The 18,722-nt window shown below is 40.0% G+C and overlaps 3 protein-coding genes across 5 annotated transcripts; 1 reads left to right on the top strand and 2 right to left on the bottom strand.

Annotated features, from left to right (window-relative positions):
- On the bottom strand, nt 1-3,158 carry rfesd (Rieske (Fe-S) domain containing). 2 transcript variants are annotated; one of them, XM_026168553.1, is made up of 5 exons: nt 3,110-3,158; nt 2,370-2,541; nt 1,364-1,537; nt 1,127-1,161; nt 1-586 (listed from the first exon to the last, which is right to left on the bottom strand). In XM_026168553.1, the coding sequence occupies exons 3-5, from the start codon at nt 1,518-1,520 to the stop codon at nt 299-301; spliced, it is 480 nt and encodes a 159-aa protein (XP_026024338.1). In that variant the 5' UTR covers nt 1,521-1,537; nt 2,370-2,541; nt 3,110-3,158; the 3' UTR covers nt 1-298. The 2 variants fall into 2 exon arrangements, with proteins under 2 accessions (XP_026024338.1, XP_026024339.1); XM_026168554.1 differs by having other exon boundaries at nt 1,364-1,534.
- Nucleotides 3,118-6,039, top strand: nudt2 (nudix (nucleoside diphosphate linked moiety X)-type motif 2). Its single transcript, XM_026168555.1, has 3 exons — nt 3,118-3,193; nt 4,944-5,086; nt 5,180-6,039. The coding sequence occupies exons 2-3, from the start codon at nt 4,960-4,962 to the stop codon at nt 5,500-5,502; spliced, it is 450 nt and encodes a 149-aa protein (XP_026024340.1). The 5' UTR covers nt 3,118-3,193; nt 4,944-4,959; the 3' UTR covers nt 5,503-6,039.
- A 2,582-nt stretch (nt 6,040-8,621) lies between these two features.
- On the bottom strand, nt 8,622-18,275 carry ube2r2 (ubiquitin-conjugating enzyme E2R 2). Of its 2 annotated transcripts, none has more exons than XM_026168551.1 (6): nt 17,648-18,275; nt 17,067-17,259; nt 13,749-13,835; nt 13,516-13,613; nt 12,600-12,734; nt 8,622-12,490 (listed from the first exon to the last, which is right to left on the bottom strand). In XM_026168551.1, exons 2-6 carry the CDS (start codon nt 17,241-17,243, stop codon nt 12,205-12,207), a joined length of 783 nt encoding a protein of 260 aa, XP_026024336.1. In that variant the 5' UTR covers nt 17,244-17,259; nt 17,648-18,275; the 3' UTR covers nt 8,622-12,204. The 2 variants fall into 2 exon arrangements, with proteins under 2 accessions (XP_026024336.1, XP_026024337.1); XM_026168552.1 differs by having other exon boundaries at nt 17,067-17,256.
- Between the last annotated feature and the right edge of the window lie 447 nt (nt 18,276-18,722).

Here is an 18,722-nt window from a genome sequence, read left to right as displayed (position 1 = left end):
TAGAAATGTTTATTTAGAGATGGAGATGATGCTATTGACAAACAGACATCAGTGTTAAATGGCAATGCTTTACCAGTGTTTGAAATAAACCATCACCCAAACAAACGTGTAAATACAGTCAAAAATGACCAAAAACAAGAGCCACTTTAGAGCTATCTATCCAACTGAGTGCTAATAAATTGACCACAGAGTGCATGTCATCACTAACAACCTTGCCATACAGTCATCATGCAATTATTTAGAGGAGATCAAAGCAGACAAAAAGAAAACACTTGGGTGCAATCTTCATCCATTACTGTCAAGATGTTTCCTTCTCAGACGCCTCAGCTTTGGCTCGTTCTATCTTGCCTTTTTCTCCTTGGTAGTAATCTGATTCGATCCAATTTGGGTTATCGGAGAGCTTGACGTAGATCTCCCCATTGTTCTCTGTGACTGTGTGCGTTCTCTGCTTCACACCCTTGGAGTACCATCTGGGCACAGGTGGCTTTTCCTTGGGGTTGTTGCCTTTGTATAAGCACTCCCCTTTGGCTAGAGTGAGCTTGTACTTATGCTTCGGACAAATTATGCACAGCTTGCCGTTAATTTCCTGCTTGTGGACAAAAGGCAGATAAATGACCTTGTGTGTATGTCATTTTAGGTTTCTTTGCACTATAAAATAATAATACAATATCCTCACAGCCTTAGCCCAGCATTTGCCTTTAGTCATTATTGTGCAGATACAAGAATATGTTAAATCAGGAATGAGATAATAACTTAAGACAAGGCAAAGAAAGTTTATTTATATATCACCCTTAAATGCTATAGTCATTCAAGGTGGTTTAAAGGGGGAGGGAAAAAAGAAATAATAACTATAATAATACAGATACCAGATTACTTAAAAGCAGTAGTGATTAATAACATTTCTTAAAAACAGCCAAAGTTAGAGAAGATCAGTTGAGAAGGTTGAGATGAGGCACTATTTGTTCAAGGCTTTTGTAGTGAATGGCAGTAAATTCAGATATGAAAACTGTGTTAAGTATTCATGTGTTTAGTTAAATTACTGCTTGAGTGATTGTAGAAGATATTTGCTCTGATATTTTGGAATGTTGTCTTGATCTAACCCTCGTAATTTAAACCTGAAACTCACCTCAATGTCGCCGTTGTTCAGCATTCCTCCAGCATCTGCCGAAATGACGGGGTATCAGTGTATCACAAAATAAACAAACATACTAACAGTTTGCTAAAAAGGACACACTTTCCAGATGACATGTGCTAAAATGTTCAATAATTTATTAAATAATGAAGCCCAGTGTTAAAGGTCCCAGTGTATTTCCTCTCTCTGCAGTGACCACTATGAGTTTTTCACTAGAAAAATTGCACTTACGGTAACAGTAAGAATCCATAGCATAGAAGACTCCCTGGTGGTAGATAATCAGTATATCCCGATCTTCTATTGATCTGAAAGACCGCTTTGCTTCAATAAGTTCATCCTTCTTGCCCACGAAATGGAGGCCTCTTGCTGACTGCTCGTTCTCCTCCATGTGGCTGCCAAATGCTGCTTTGAGGTCAAGAAGGTCATATCATCAGTTCTCAAGGTTGTGTGTATTTGTCCCTCCATCATTCTCATATGTGGCCCAAAGTGACTATGGTGTATTTTAGGGTAAAAACTTAACTGAATCCACACACGTAAAAAAGGTGTGGGCTTTGGATTCGTCACTGGGATTATTGTGTTGGCACCTCACCTCACAGTTGTCAGCTTAAATTAAGTCCAGAACAACTCAAGAACACTCATGTAAGAACATTTCTTGGCACTGATCAGCTCTGCTCCAAACACACCAAGGCCCTGAGCTTTAAGCCCTATTATCTGTCTCATGATTATTTGGTATCCATCGTAGTATAGAAAATAAAGCTGCTGTGCTAAACACAAGAGAACAGTGATTTCGCTAAATGACCTACATGAATTGGCACAAACTGAATGGGAAATACAAAAACAAAAAAACTGACAGAGATTCAGCTGTCATCATTCAACACAAGAATGGGTTATCCAAAGATCAGAGTGCTACATCATCTCCACGTCTGATCTCCTTGTAGGCAGCATATACCAAAAATATCTGAATGTGAGGATGATTCATGTTCATGTATAGTGGAGTGGAATAATGAGCCCTACACACAGGATGAGTAAGCACAGTAGTAGTAGCAGCGAAAGTCACATGCCCTGAAGCCTGTGGCCAAAGCACAGCCAGCTGAAATGAGCAAGCAGGAAATATAATGAAATATCAGGAAGAAGAAAAGTCTTCAAGTGATCCTTTAAGGACTTTCAGTACCTCTGCGCCCCTCTCTCTGGTGGTTTTGCTTCAAAAATAACTCATTTTACTTTTGCATCGCCTTACCTTGAAAGTCAGCCGCTGTATCGCCTCTGTCAAGCTGAACAAGTGTACAGCTGACAGCCCAGGGTTGTGTGGGAAAAGTGGGGGCTCGTGTCTTTTATCTTCAGACACAAGCTGTCTGTTGGTTGGTCCTACACTGGATACATTACTTATCAGTTTCTCTCAGGCACATCAGCTACAAAGATTGTAAAGAAATGCGTTGGTTTAAGCCTTCACTGGGAGAGATTTCTATCATTTTCTTAAAAAAAAACTAGTTATTTAAATCACATATAAGTACATTTAATTTTTTTTATTTTAGTCCAATGCATTTAACTGCTTTGGGATTCACCTCAAAATTAACATAATTCAAGATGAATTATCATAAGTAAAACGAGCTGTACCGGTGGTGGAAAGTAGCTTTATAAAATTAGGAGATAAATTATTTTTTTTTAATCAAAACTGGCTTTTATACTAGTGTTTTGATTCTACAGCTGACGTTATTGGTAAGAGATTTTTTTTTTTCATGTGAAAGAAACATATAATGATATATTTTACATATATGCATTATGCACAATACATTATTATAGACTTAATAACCGGTTTGCATAGTGACATTATATTATAGAGACAACAGAATATATGCTAACAGGAATAATTTAGTGATGTAATGCTATATTAACATACGTTATATAAGCCAATAATAGAATACTTTTTATATTTATTGATTGGTTTAGACTTGATTTGATAATTTTTGTTCTACAAACCGGAACTATCTGTGTCATTCTTTGCAGAGTGCCCGGAGTATTTTCTCGGCGCTCCGCTCTCTCTTCCTTGTCAAATCATTCACTGTAAGTAGTTTGCGCTGATTTCTTGAAAATAATTGACTTATAATGGCCTCGTGCAGTGTGTGAGCATGAGGTGAAGATCAGCAGTGCGTCCGGTGGAGCAGAAACATCCACCATAAAAGCGGCGGTTGAAGCTCATATTAGGCTTCACATCCGATTTGAAAGCTAGCTAACCGTGTGCTGTAAATACTAACACATTTCTTTCCGTCAGTAAATATTTAATCGTCGCGACTGTGTTTTACAAAATAAATCCATAGAATCTGGTATAGAATTAGTCTTTAACTGTCGCTTGATTTTAAAATAAATATATAAAAGAATTAGTCTTCCCGCAAAGCTACATTTCAAAACCTGCACTGAGCTGGTTTAGAGTGTTTATAACTATTTTCACAGGACTTAGTACCACATGTACAATAATAAATGTACCCATCATTAATCTTTGCCGTAACTAACTAACAAAAAGCGATATACACAATTTGCTAGTACTGGATTGAACCCCCTTTGGTTTTCAGGACTGCCTTAATTCTTCTATGGGTTATGGTACATATTGATATGACAGCATGTCAATATAATGTTAATCTCCTGTTCCAGCATATCCCAAAGGAGCTTTTTTGGCCATTCAAATACAGGGAATAGCCTGGCTTAAAACTTGTCGTGCTCAAGAAACCAGTTTGAGATCATTTGAAGTTTGTGATATGGCACAATATCCTCCTGGAAGCAGCCATCAAGAGATGGGTACACAGTGGTCTTAAAAGGAATGACATGCAGGCTGTGAAGTTAAAATTGGTACCAAGAGGCCAAAGTGTGGCAAGATAATAATTCCCACACCATTACACCATCACCACCAGCCTGATGTATGGTTGGATCCATGCTTTCATCTTATTTACATAAAATTCTGACCCTACCATTCAAATGTTGCAGTAGAAATCGACACTCATCAGACCTGGCAACATTTTTACGACCATCTTCTATTGTTCAAGTTTGGTGAGACCGTGTAAATTGTTGTTTCAGTTTCTTGTTCCTGCTTCAAGGTTTGACATGCTGTGGATTAAGAAATGCTCCTCTGCATACATTGGTTGTAATGAACAGTTATTTGAGTCCCTCCTGTCAGCTCAAAGCAGTCTGGCCATTCCTCTGAACTCTGGCATCAGCATAGTATAGTCAAGCAGTGAACTGCCACTCACAGCGTATTTTCTGTGTTTCAGGCCATTCTCTGTGAACCGTAGAGATGGCCTTGTGGCAAAATCTCAGTAGATCAGCAGTTTCTGAAATACTTAAACCATCCCAACTGGAACCAACAGCCATGAAAAGCCACTTAAATCACCTATTCTGACACGTACTTTGAACTTCACTAAGTCGTCTTGACCTTAAAGTTGTGGCCACGTGATTGGCTTATTAAATATTTGGATTAATACAGTTGAGCAAGTGTACTTAACAAAGTGGCCTGTGAGTATATGTACATTTGTCTATGTTAATATTTGTGGGCATGTGCACCTTATCTGTAAAATACACATTTATGTAACAAATGCAAAACATGATGCATAAACAACAAAAAATGACTAGCACTGGACTTTTATTAAGGCACTGTTGAAAGAAATGTTATATTTTAGTTGAGTGCAGGATGCATGAGTTTGTGGTTTGACACTTTAAATTTGTTCTATATCTGCAGTTATAAAATGTTGTCATCATCCAATAAAGTCCTTAGTTTTCTGGAAAGCAAACACACAATAACAGAGGAATTGTGTTTGTGTATAAGTTGCTTTAACAGGAAGATGGTACTCCGAGCTTGTGGCTTTATCATATTTCGCCGTCTAGTCGGCCGCATCCCTCCTCCAGGCAACATCGAGTATCTCCTTCTGCAGACATCTTATGGGGAACACCACTGGACGCCACCGAAAGGTGTGTTTAAGAAACACTAGATTGATTTTTTCTTCATTACAGAAAATTACACGTTAATGAGTCTTTTTTCCCCCCTAATAAATTCACCATAAGGTCATGTGGACCCAGGTGAGGATGACCTCACCACAGCACTGAGAGAGACCAAGGAGGAGGCGGGGCTTGGGGCAGAGCACCTGAAAGTGATAAAAGGCTTTGTTCAGGAGTTGCACTATGAGGTGCGTGGCAAACCCAAAGAGGTGCTGTACTGGTTGGCTGAGCTGAAGGACCCGGGGACTGCTGTGACTTTGTCTGATGAGCACCAGGATTACCGCTGGGCCCAGCTAGAGGAAGCCTGCACTCTGGCCCGGTACAAAGACCTGCAGGACACACTGAGAGCAGCACACAGACACCTAGAGGCATGTCAGGACAAACAATGATGTGTCACAGAGGAGAAGATCATAAATGGGAAGTAACTTCCTGCTGGTATGTGGGATCGTACCATTTTCTGGAAGAGCATCTGTTTTGAAAGCACTGCTCCTAATTCCTTTAACTGAATGAGTCTGACTTTCCCTGCCTTGTCTTTCTTTAAATACTTTCCAGAACCTTATGTAAGAGAAAGACTCCCTTAAGTCACAAAAAATCAGAGAGAAAATAAAATCAACAGTTGAATGCTAGGATTAAATGCACAAATGATGCGTTTATGATTGTAAATAAGCTGTATTGCAGGTTTGTGCATTACAGCTGGGTTTTTTTTGGTCATTTTTTTTCGGTCTGTCTCCAGTTTGAATTAAATTTAGACCAACACGAAGGTTTTCTCCTACCTTTGATACTTACTCAGCTTTACATAATTTCTGAATGGATTGTTTTGTTTTTTCTCTTTTTTAAACATGCATTACAAAGATGCAAGGGGATACTGGGCTAATAATAGAACAGTCAAGTGAAACACTAATGATAAAAATAAACTGTAAACAGCAGATGCTGCCACATGGTGGGGACAAACATTTTTTTTTCCTAAAGCTGCACATTTGATATCAAAAGCTGCAACAGATAACTAACATCATCATTGTCACGAGGAAAAGTTCTACATTAAACATAACAGTTAAAAAAACAACATCTTTGGATCTAAATACATTTATTTGCTCAGAAGCAAATGGTGAGAATAAACTTCATCCTTTTCTTGGGTACTGCTGCTCTTTTATATAAGTACAGTTAGACAGTCTGCTCTGGATTTCACGATAGAGGACTATGCCTTTGCTTGAAAGGATAAAATGAGAGTTTTTGAGGAAAAAAAATGTGTGCCTTCAACTCAAGAAGCAGAATGGGAGCGCTTATGGTTTTAATTACCTGTCATCTGTCATTATGAAGACACAAACGGGCAACGGCAGTGATCATGTAAGTGGAGGTCACTGAAACACCGATACATCTACCTTAATATACTAGAAAATATAATATTTACAAAAAGGTAAGTCAGTAATAATTTTTTTATGTCTGTCAAGAGATTACAAGCTCTTCCAACAAATATTAAAAGCCGACTAATGGATTTGAAATTACCCTCACGAGTAAACATTAACAGTGAAGTATGCTACTTTTTTAGCTTCTTTTTATGCTATGGTGCTTCCTAATATCATCTCGCACAGTAATCCAGAACCCCCCTCTGCAGCCACGCCTTGGATCTCTTCAGTGGCAAAACCACCAACTCACCCGAGGCATGTAGTCTTTCCAGCGTGTCCTGGATCTTCCCCGAGGTATCTTCCTGGTGTTCTATGACAAAAACACCTCACTACAAGGTGCCCTGGAGACATCCTCGTCAGAACACCGAATCACCTCAGTGAGCTGTTTTTGATAAAGAAAAGTAGCAGCTCTACTTCCAAATGACTCCTCACTCGATCTCTACGGCTGAGCCCAAACACACTTCAGATGAAACTCACATCTACTGCTTGTTTCTGTGATCTTATTCTTTTGGTCACTAGCAGGAGCTCATGGCTGTAGATAGATAGACTGGTAAATTGACAGCTTCACTTTCCAGTATAAGACCCTCATCACTACCAACACCGCAAAACCGTATTTATCTTCCACTCCACTCCTCACTCGTGAAGGAGAGCCAAGATAATTCAATTCCTTCAACAGCTCCAGGTGCAGATGCTCTTGGGAAGAGTGTTACTACTGGCAATATGAGCCATGCTTTTGTGATGGTTGTACAGGGACTGAATATGACAATGAGCCAGGTGCACCATTCTCCCTAAGCACCCGGACACTCCAAAGGACGCAGTTATATGCCCTCTCCAAGTACACTCTAACAGAGGGACCCACCGCCTCAGTACACTGGCAAGACCTTTCCAGGTGAGCTGAAAAGTGTGATTCCCATGTAAATGTACCACACACAGTTACAAGAATAGTTACAGGAATCCCCGTATCACCGCCCCAGTCTGCTAATCCAGAGTCACTGCTCCAGACTTCCATAAAGACTATGCAGAAGAGATTTAACCAACAAAGCCGCAAAACATCATGAACCTTGAGGAAGTCAGGGTGAATTCCAGCCACCCAGTGGCACAGTCATCCAGCAGTTGTTTTAGTATCTTTGTCACCTTAGCCATAGTGATGGCCCTCACCAGCTTTGTCTCTAGACTTACTTCTTTACACATATAAATTGGGAAAACCCAGGGACTGAACGGGTGATATAAGAAAGATATCGAGTTTAAAATCCTTGAAGATTTTTTAATCCATATCCTTGGGTACAAAGTCTGGAATGAGCAGGCTCGACTGCAGGCATACTTGTGATTCGTAGAGTTTCTAAAACTAGAATAAGAGGCCAAGTCTTCAACTCTCAGGCTCCTCTCCTGTGGAACCAGCTCCCAGTTTGGATTCAGGAGACACAGAGTAGAGACACCCTCTGTACTTTTAAGATGAGGCTTAAAACTTCCCTTTTCAATAACGTTTGTAGAGGACTGGGTCAAATGATCTGAACTATCCCTTAGTAATGCTGCTTTAGCCTCAGACTAATGGGAGAGTTCTCATCATGAGAAGGGGACCTCTCCCCTACTCCCTCTTTTTAGTTAACTTTTATCCACTTTCTCAGTTTGTTTAGTCCTTGTTTTTGACTTTGGTCTCTCACTATTCCCCCCCCCCCCCCATTTCACCTCATACACAAACAGTCAAAGCAGATGTCTGCCCCTCACTGCGCCTGGTTCTGCTGGAGATCTCATCCTGTGAAAGGGGAGTTTTTCTTCCCCACTTTTGCCAAGTGCTGCTCATAGAGAATTGTGTTTGGGTTTTCTCTCTCTAAAAGTGGAGGATCTTTACGTTACTATGAAAATCCCTTGAGATATCTATTATTGTAAACGAAGAAGGGAAAGAGAAATCCTACAGTAACACATCTTGCTAAAAACTATACCCTTGTGACTGTGGGTACACCACAAACCTTATTGTAAATGTATGTTGGAACTACATGTAACTAATGAGAATGAAATCCATTTTTACCAATCTGATTATTATACATTGATGTCAAGCACAAAGGCAAAAATCCTGTAGAGCTCAACACTGGTGAAAATCCTTTCAATAGGCTTTGATGACATACTGTTTTATTTCTTATGATTTTCAAACTGAACCACCATTACTATCCATTTGCATATCACTCCTAATTTTAGTCAAAAATCAAACTTGCTGTGTTGTCCATTTTTCATGACATGTGGGCTTAGCAGCAACAGATATCTGAGCCATATTGCAAACAACCCAACAACGTCATGTTCTTTTCTTTCTTTTTTTTAACAATATAAACTGAGTGACATTTGCATCCTCACAAACAAAATGATGGGAAAAAATGAAATAAGATGAAACCGACAAGGACAGCATAAACATTAGGTGTGGACAGACTGTGGTACCATTGTGGACAGCTCAATCAGCAGAGTGTGGGACCATGCGAATGTCTCAGGATGACCTCACTGTGTCCACCCACACTTTAGAAAATACACGCTTGTGATTCACACTCACACACAGAGAATAAACAAAGTAAATGATTTCATTCAGTTTTCTATGCAACTGTGTGTGGAATAACATGTTAAAATTATGGATTGCGACTCATTTTATTTAATCTTTTCTCTTTTTTTTTGTTTCTTCATCTTTAGCATTAATAGTCCGCGGCCTTCTTAGCATTTCTCCACCTCCCCTCAGGATAAAAAGAAGGCATATGTTTTATTTAAGAAGTGGAGAGTTCTAATACTGAAGCTGATTAAATTCATCATCAAATTGCTACCAAAAGGGCTACACTAGATCTATTTATTTCTCTAATGTGAATTCAGATTTCTAAATTTTGGGTGAAAGGCAAAAACCTGGCTTTAAAGCATTCGTGACATTTTAGGAAATGCAATTATTTGTTTTTTGTGCTGAGACTGAGACTAGAAGATTGATATAACAGTTCATTTTTACATTTCTTAAAGACGTTTTGTTAAATAAACAAAAGTAATAATTAATAACCTTTGATTACAATCCAAAATTTAGACGTTCTCATATCAATCTTCAGCATCAGAAAGCATGCATTTCCCAAAATGTTCAGCTCTCTCTTTAGCAGACACACGTGAGATTTGTACTTTCCATTGTTTACTACTGAGCTTACTTCTTTCTACGTGGTGATGGGCAAAAATGGTGATCACAACAAGAAGAAGTCCAGAATCTCAATCATATTTCCACCTCCTCTCGTGGCTTGGTATCAAATCCATTCAGTCTTTTAGGAGTGAATTTTGTTTGTCGCCGTTCTCAACAGAATCCAGTCTTTGCAAACCTCCAAAGCACAAGGCCAGGAGACAATACTTCACTCCTTTGGCTTCACATTAAAATCCAAAAAGGTATGTCTCTAAGAGTCTACTCACTCTGCATTAAATCCATTACATGCATCCATTCGTCCATAGTCTTTAAAATGAATGAATGTGGGGCTGGACTTGTTTTCCTTGGCATAAAATCCATCCATTGGAGTCACAACCCCAGTGCTCCACTGTGTTCAATGAGCAACAGGTTCTTAAAACATAGCTCAAAATGCATGGTTTACTCGATGCGGCACAATGATGCTGTTCAGTGTGTTCAAAAGCTTAATACTCAAAATGTGTGTGTTTTTTTTTCTTTTTTCTTAAATCAGTCAAATCCTCAGATGATTCACGCCTCCAGAAACAGCACTTGAACAAAGTGCCTACAAACTGAATGGTTCATCAACTGGACTACTGAAACAAAGGAAAACCCTGACATCATAGTCAATATGAATAGTAAATGTAAATATACACACACGGGGATAACAGGCAATCAGTGTCGTATTCATTCAAATGCAAATGTGTATCTAAGCTGCATGTTGATCTTTGTCCCTGTCGATAAACAAGACTCTGGATGTGGTGTAGCACAGTAACAACATCCAGTTTTCACTAAGTTGCATTGAAGCATCAATTGGGAGTCACAGGGCACAAAAAAAGAGAAGATTTTCACATCTATCGCAACGTAATGCGAGCATTGCATTGGGGAGAAAGAGATGCATTTTGATTTTCTTTACCCTACCGAAAACAGAATGACTTAACGGACGCCAGTCTGCACTAACAGTAACATTCAGTGATGTGTAAATGCTTGAAGAGGGATCGGAAACTTTCAGAGCAATCTTAGCCCTCTAATGAGACCAAGTGAGATATAAAGAAAAGGAGGCGGAGGTGAGGAGCAGGTGTGTCTTAAGATTCTCTTTGCTTTTTCTCTCTCAGTGAAAGTCTGAGGCCCTGAGGTTTACGAGGCAGAGAGAGGTGCGGGAGGCGATACGAGAACACTCCCCCCCCCCCCACACACCCTTAATGAAATAACGCTGCTTTGCCGGAAAATGAGGGTACTACTGAAGGTGTATACAAGAAGGTGGAACGCCAGAGCCTGCGTTTGCACGTTCAGGTTGATTGCATCAAAGTCGAACAGGCTAGCGTTTGGGACAGAGATATTCTGCTGGGGGGGGGGCAGAATGAACGACTGTGACGTGACGAGCCGGCCAACTCATCGACTGGTTAATGAGCCAAAGGGGTAAGTGTCCATTAACCAGCCTGTGTGAGCCTTCTGAGAAAATACAAGTGAAGAATGTGTCGGTCAAATAAACACATAAAAACAGCAACAAGGACAGACACAGTGGATAGATCCAACTTTTCTTCCAACCCAAAACCAAACAATCCGTCATGGGGCTGGCCAGTGACAGCGGAGTTCAAGAGACCACCACAAGGACTATTTGTTTTCATCATTTATCAAAGCTAAGACAATTTGCTTACTTACTTATTCAAAATCAAAGAGTTCTTTTAGCTTTAGGAGATGTGCAGCAGGAAATATTGATATACTGGAAGATTTTGTTTTACCGTGTATCTAGTAGGATTCAAATATATGTGTACACCTACTACACCGTAATATTTATTATGTCATTGCTGCTGTTGGCTAAACTGATTTTCCTAAAACCAAGGTGTGACTTCAACAACCTACTCTTTCTAAAACAAAATGACTGGTTTAGCAAGACAACACTGAAATTTAATGGCTGAAGGCTAAACTTAACCACAACCAAATAACTTAAAGTAAGGTAATATGAGCAACTGTCTAAATGAGATTGTAATACAGCGAGGCATAATCTACTTTGTGACTTGGATGCGATTGAACACATGCTAACAATAAAGAAACACTCTAATGTTCAAGTCTGCAGAAGCACGCCATCTTTGTGGTTTATGGTAATGAGGAAAAGGCCAGACCCTCAAACTCTTCCATGGCACATTTTAAAAATGTGAAACATGTTTTCAAATCAATAAACACCTTCAGGACACTCTCAAACAGTGCTGGAGTAATAAAACGTTCGTTGCCACACAGAGTGCGAGCTGTAATTAAGGCAAACGGTGGAAACGTCAAATTCTGCTTTCAGCGAGAACACTACCTACAACGTTTTGCTGAAAAGTTACGTAACAGCATCAAAGGAATTGCATTTGACCCAACGCTTGTATTAGTTTAATAAATGATGAAAGATTTTTTTTTTTTTTGGCAGTAGACTTTTGACCCCATTGTATGTGCAAATATACATGTGCACACATACACACACATACACACACAGAAAAAAGAAGAAGGGTGGTGGAGTTGGCAGGAAGAAGTTATCATCCAGATCATCACGAGTCTTCGTTGCCAGAGTCGTCCTGGTTGTCGTAACATCTGGTGGACGTCCCGCAGTCCTCCACGGCGCCGATTCCCCCGGCTTCACCTACAGACTCCATCTCGCTCTCGTCCTCCTCCTCGTCCTCCTCTTCCATGTCGTCGTCGTAGAGGTCGTCATAGAGAAGGTCTGAACTGCGGTCCTGAGAAGGAACCCGGGTTTGGATGCAGTACTCGGCCAGCGTGGTGGGCACTTTGACGCCGTCGCGCTCCGCCTCTGCTGCTGTTGACATCACTTGCTTCCTGTGAGCAAACGTGGAGGAGGTGTATTATTATTTTTTTTCTCCATGTTGCATAAAATACATTTCTTCAAAGTAACTACACACACTGGTAAGAGTGTGTTCATTTGTACCTGATAATCTCTGCATACTCCTTGTCCTTGCCTTTGCTGTCCCTCCATTTGCGAAACATAACTGAGGCATCCACATTGGCTGGGGAGAAGGTGTTTGGCTCGTTGAGCAGAGAGATCACACTAAGCAGGATGGTCCTGATTACCAGCACGTACACACACATGCCACACACACACACACAGAGAGTCGAAATGAGGACACTGTAATATCAGATGTCGTCGTCATATGAAAGAAAACCTCTACACGAGCTTTTTGAAACCTCAGAAGCTGTATCCCAGCTCGGAGAGAGGTGTTACCTCACCTCTTTCCCCTCGTGGCTCAATTACATTCTACACCCAATCTGCTCAAGTTTTCAAACACAGACTCGGCACTTTAATGCAACTCTGTGTTTCTTGCTGATATGCTAAATTTAGAAGAAATTCAGAAACCTACCCTACAGTGGTGTCTACCGCTACAGATAGAATACAGAACAAAGAAATGGTAGAAGATAATTATATCCAATTCTTAATTTCATTTATGAAAATTAAATAAGACCTAGATCCAATTTTTGTGCCACAAAAAATGTCTAATTTAGCCAAAAGGAAACTGAACCACAGCTAGCTGTTCCTAGCAGCAGCATTTTTAGACTCGATCTGCTAGTTTTTGGCAGAAATCAGAAACTGAGGGGTCTAGTGGGTTCATGCCTGTCTAACTCGTCCCCGCCGCTGAATTCTTCATGTTCAAACATGCAGTATTAAAACAACTGTAAACTGACATCACTTGAGGTAGTATGTCAGGCTTCACACAGCTCCCACCGGTGTTACAGTATGCTCTAAACAATTCTTTTCATGCTTGTACATGCAAGACACCCCCAAGACTTATCAACAGGCCTAAAGGTGTAAAATTAGTGAAGGTGAACTTGGTTTGCTGAGAAATTACCTGACATTCTGGGTGGGGTTCCACCTTTCAGAGGGCAGCTCCCCACTCTGAGGATCGTCAACAGGGGGGTGTAAGATCGAGATGCACACATCTCCATTCTGAAGACCAAAAGACATAAAGGAACATTTGTCAGGAAAACACAAACGCGGCAGCGTCTTTAAACAAATCCATTTTAAAAAGGAAATAAATGCCAAACTGCAAACACGAAAGCATTAAGATCCTTCAGGACAAACCTCATAGATGTTGGGGTGCCACATCTTGGTGAGGAAGCGAAAGGTTGGTGGGGAGTATGGGTAGTCAACTGGGAACTTGATGTGAGCCTGAAAGAACAAACAGAAGTCTGACTTCAGTTACTTGTAACTAAGCTTCAGCCATTTAAGATTACTGGGGTCTTAACTTCAAGGAGAAAGCATCTGGAATGTGAAAAAACCCCACTATCCAATTAAACTGCACATGTGTGTATTTTTATTTGTGCAATAATAAATTATAATTATCAATGTTCACCAAAAAGTAGGACAAAGGAAACAAAAAGCTACATTAAGTAGATGTTGACAGTAGATTTAAGTTGCTATGGGGACAATTCATACACACATATAAAGTAAATAAAAAAATATATTTAAAAAATTATGGCCCACTCTTTGCATCGTTGCCTAAGTTCATTTGCGACGGCATTGCAACACCTCGATCCTTTTCTTTTTCATCCATTGTGGTACAGATTTGTTGCTGTGCTTGGGATCACTGTCCCATTGTCAGGCAGAAGGCCTCGCATTTAACTCTAGAACATGTTTGTATACAGAGAAGCTCACAGCCAACTCCATGTCTGCAAGGTGCCCAGCTGCTCAGGTTCTGTGGCTGTAAAGCCAGCTCAAATCACCACTACTCCACCACCGTTCTTTATAGTTAGTATCACATGTCTGCCTTTCTGCAGACATGGTGCTGTTCATTATGGCCACACGTGTCAACTTGGTCTCATCTATTAACTGACTTTTTTATTTTTATTTGAATTTTATTTTTTATTTTATTTGTATTCTTTCACTTATTGTTGCATGTGTGTTGTTACTGCCTGTGTTTGAGTAATTTCTGTAACTGTGAGACATCTGCTGCTGCCTATCTTGGCCAGGTCTCCCTTGAAAAAGAGCTTTTTAATCTCAATGGGATCTTCCTGGTTAAATAAAGGTTAATAAATAAAATATTCAGAGGACATTGACCTATGATGCAGCTTTCCAAACTTCCAATTTCTTTTTAGAAAGAAGAGGCTTTCGCCTGACGACCCTTCCAAAAAAAGACATACTTGTTCAGTATTATTCTAATTGTGCTGTCATGAACATTAACATTTAACATGTTAACCGAAGTCTGTAGAATCTGAGATGTAGTTCTTGGGTTTCATGTTTGAGCATTACACAGTCTGACCTGGGGTGAATTTGCTGGGCTGATCTGCAAACTGCAAAGAAATCTTGCTTTTATAGAGATGGCCACACTTTCCGATGATCAGTTAATAAAAAGCATTTCATCAGTAGCACCTGACTGCTATTAATTCCTATGAAAGCAGTACTATTGTACTCAGGTGCTACCGGACTCTTGTGAAAACATGTAAAATATTGATATTCTATGGAGCAATACATATGAAAGGTCTTGCTTATTTAAGCAGGTCAAACGCCAAAGTTATGTTGTTGTAACGCCACAGCCTAACTTTTAGAAGGGTGTTAAACTGGCATTTGGGGCATTATGAAAAAAATATACAAAGTTTAGCAGCTGAAACCCTTTAAGTTCCTGTTTTTATTTACATTTTAAAGAGCATCCTAACTTCTTTTTGGACACGGGGTTTCAGTCAGCCACAAAGTTGCTTCCTTTACCGTCATATTTTAAACCACATCACATCAGAGAAATAGTTACACATCCAGCCGTACCAACAATTAGACTGTGAATCACCCTATATTGTCATCGGTTCCTAATTAATTTCACTGTGACACAACATCAGGTGCTTCTGGCTCTTTCTTTCCAAAGTATTATCAGAGAAAAAGGATGGCAGGCTTGGGTGTGTGTAGCTCCGCCCTAACTCTCACTGAACTGCTTGCCCGTCTGATAGGACTATCATTACTCCACAGCTAGTTACTAAATTACTGCAACTGTGTGACATTAAACACGTAGACGTCATGACACACTGGCATGAGTTCCACTGCTTAGTATCAGTCGCTGAAGCAACATTTCTTTTTAAATGTGCAAACACAAGTTAACAGATTGGTGTCAAAGTAACAGTAAAGTCTAACATGTAGTTGCCTTCATGGCCATCTTTCTCTTTTTATCACTTTGAGCTCGTCTGGATTTCTGGGTTTTATTTATTTTTCTGTCTGCATCACATAGTCTATCCTAAAATTACTTTTGTATACCTTAAAGTGAGGGCAATCAACACAACACAGAGAATTCTGGGGAATGATTGAAAGCTGTTGCTTGACTTTAAATCCAAACACCTTTCACTTTACTCTCAGTATAATTACAGGGGACACTGAAGATATCCCAAAATATCTCATCCCTGTACAAAAGCATGATTGTGTATGGTGTAGGCTGCAGGAACCAGGCAGTAAAAACAAAGTTACACTGAAACACCTGAATTGTACTACAATTCACTTTCACCAGTTTTTCATTAAATGAAGGTCAGCTGCACCACCCACCAGTCGGGCATTTACAAGACTAAACAAGTAATTTATTAATGTCATTAGGCACTGGCTGCCAAAGTATTCAACAAACGAGTAGTATACATGTCCCTTAAAAAAAAGGGAAGTCCACATTTCCTGTTTGCTAGCTATCACATAGACTGGAAAACCAGCCCAGAGTTCACTCTTACTTGTGGCATCTAATCCTGACATTTGTTAGTGCTGATGTTCCTCAAATTTTTGTGGCTAAAGACATGCCAGTTAAAAGAGTATACTACAGCAATACCTGCTCTGTCTTATCCTTCCATTCCCACTAGGCTACAGCATCATCTGCGTAGCACCAAGCTGAAAGCAGGTGCTCTTTATGCTACATTTTCTAAATGTTTCACCGAATATGCAACATATTCAAAGAAAAAAATATAATGAATCTAATCATGTCCCTTCTCTCTCTGTACTCAGGTGCCATTTATATCAGTCTCGTAGCTAAAAATAGCAAGCACAACCATCTTACAGTGAGGTGGGTGAGGGCTGGGTGAGGGCTGGCCGAGGAGAAGGACAGGACAGAACGACTGAAAATGAATAAAATATAATATAAAGCCTAAAAATTCCTCGCCCATTAGAGGCAAACCACGTTTCAATTACAGCTTCAAGAAGTGAAAAAGATCTAGTTTGAAAGTTTGAGTTTGTACAGATTTTAGTAGGAGGCTAAACTACAAAGCTGTGTTAAGAATTGTAGCATGCCCTGACATATATTATATTACAAAGAAATTCTAGCCGATAATATATTTGGTCCCTAAACATATTTATTGTATGTGTTTGTTCGCTAATGAATAGCTTCATATGAACTCTTTAAGTAAGCATGACTTCACATAATATGTGTACTGGAAGTGATTGTCCCACCTTGAAGTAGCCTCCCTCATACAGGGTATTCGGGGGACCAAAGATGGCCACTTCCCAGTTGTAGAGGTCAGACTCCTCCACCAGAGTGATGCGGAAGCCTTCCACTGGCTGCTCCTGCAGAGACTTCAGCTCCATCATGAGGGCCTTCTGGGAACTAGGGGTTGACTGGTGGGCCATGTTCTTTTCCACACTTCTTGACAACAGTTAGCCGCACAGATCAGTGAGAGGAAGCAGGAATTGTGGAGTGGACAGAAATATTACGAGTTTAATGACACTGTCAGGACTCTACTCACTTTTCATGCATTTTTAATATCATGACCAGTTTGACTCAGAAAACAGCTGCAGTGTCTTAGCTTTGCTTTCATTAACAGCAGTCTTTCTAACAAAAACGATAGGAAAAGCAAAACGCTGTGAAATTAAACCCTACATGTAAAAAAACAACAACAAAAAAACCAGGCACACACAAAAACAGCTCATAAACATTCAGGATTTGTGGCCTGCAAAGCCTGATTATGTCAGTGGTTTGGCTCGCAGGCCCATTATAGTGGGGGAAAAAAGCAAAGTTAACAGAAAGTGTTTACCTCTGTCTCCTTGCACTGTGTTCGCTTCCTTATAGCTGAGCCCTGCAGGATAAACTCATTGGCTGTCCATGCTAACCTGGCTGTGCCTTGACAAAGAGACAGTGACAATAGCAGTGGCTTTTTTCCCCTGCTAAAGCCTATGGCTGCTCCTCGTGTTGTGTTTCCGAAATTCTTTGTGTGCCAGTGTTGACAGTTGACATGGAGCAAATATCAGTGTAAGTCACGGTCTCCTGCGGATCATTCTTGGCTTTAAAACAGGACTCTGGCTCTCCCTGCCATCTCTCCGTGCTGCTGGTTCGGTTCGGACAGGCGCCCAGCTGATCTCTGCTTGTTTATGTTTGTTTATCTGCTCACTGGCAGTCTCAACTTCTCCACACGTCAGCTAAACCCCTACCGAGCAACTTCGTTCAAATAGAGCAGATTTTCTGCTCTTTGTCGTCTCTCCGGCACAGTTACAGTGTAAAAGACTGAAAATTTCGAGCCCGCGGTCGCTAAAAGGACAGTAAGTGAGAGGTTTATACTCGCGAATTACAGTGGATTTAATCGATTTTTATTTTCCTCCCATCTATGCTTCCGGCTATCATTGCGCGTGTCTGCAGAACGTAAAGCGCGTATCTGAACGTGACGTGCGCGCACTCGATGTTATTTTACATGTTCGTTCGCGTGACATTTTTATGTTTTAGATTCCAAAAATACATATTTGTAAAACATATTTTAATAATATGTTATTATTTTTTATGTAAGTTGGTTACATTATTTGTCTAAGCTCCCTCGCTCTCTTTCTTAATACTAAATATCTGCAGCGTGAAGTCCTCACACATACATACATACGGGCATTAATATTAGATCTCAGACATTATTGACATTATTGTAATTTTCATTAAACCTACGTCTACTTCCTGTCCTTAACTATATCCCCATATATTATTACTTATAAGAATGTCATATAAAGTATTTGGTTAGTTGGGGTGTATATATTGACGAGATCACAATTAGTGTTTTTTTTTTCAATCAGTTTCCTTCACTGGCAATTCTCAGAGCATCTACAACACAGATGTCACTTACTGTACATTGT

The sequence above is a fragment of the Astatotilapia calliptera genome, chromosome 5, assembly GCF_900246225.1.
Source record: "Astatotilapia calliptera chromosome 5, fAstCal1.2, whole genome shotgun sequence".
NCBI classification, from domain to species: Eukaryota; Metazoa; Chordata; class Actinopteri; order Cichliformes; family Cichlidae; genus Astatotilapia; species Astatotilapia calliptera.
Note: the sequence above shows the minus strand (reverse complement) of the source record. Positions and strands in the feature narration are given on the sequence as shown.

Bases quoted from the DNA above. Each gene is read 5' to 3' on its own strand.
- ube2r2 (XM_026168551.1), bottom strand. From the start codon at position 17,243: ATGGCCCACCAGTCAACCCCTAGTTCCCAGAAGGCCCTCATGATGGAG. The intron at 13,836-17,066 runs GTGGGACAATCA...TTGTTCTTTCAG, and splicing joins ATGAGGGAGGCTACTTCAAG to GCTCACATCAAGTTCCCAGT. The intron at 12,735-13,515 runs GTAATTTCTCAG...GCTGGTAATCAG, and splicing joins AACCCCACCCAGAATGTCAG to GACCATCCTGCTTAGTGTGA.
- nudt2 (XM_026168555.1), top strand. From the start codon at position 4,960: ATGGTACTCCGAGCTTGTGGCTTTATCATATTTCGCCGTCTAGTCGGC. The intron at 5,087-5,179 runs GTGTGTTTAAGA...ATTCACCATAAG, and splicing joins CCACTGGACGCCACCGAAAG to GTCATGTGGACCCAGGTGAG.
- rfesd (XM_026168553.1), bottom strand. From the start codon at position 1,520: ATGGAGGAGAACGAGCAGTCAGCAAGAGGCCTCCATTTCGTGGGCAAG. The intron at 1,162-1,363 runs GTAAGTGCAATT...TCATTTCGGCAG, and splicing joins TATGGATTCTTACTGTTACC to ATGCTGGAGGAATGCTGAAC. The intron at 587-1,126 runs GTGAGTTTCAGG...GTCCACAAGCAG, and splicing joins TGAACAACGGCGACATTGAG to GAAATTAACGGCAAGCTGTG.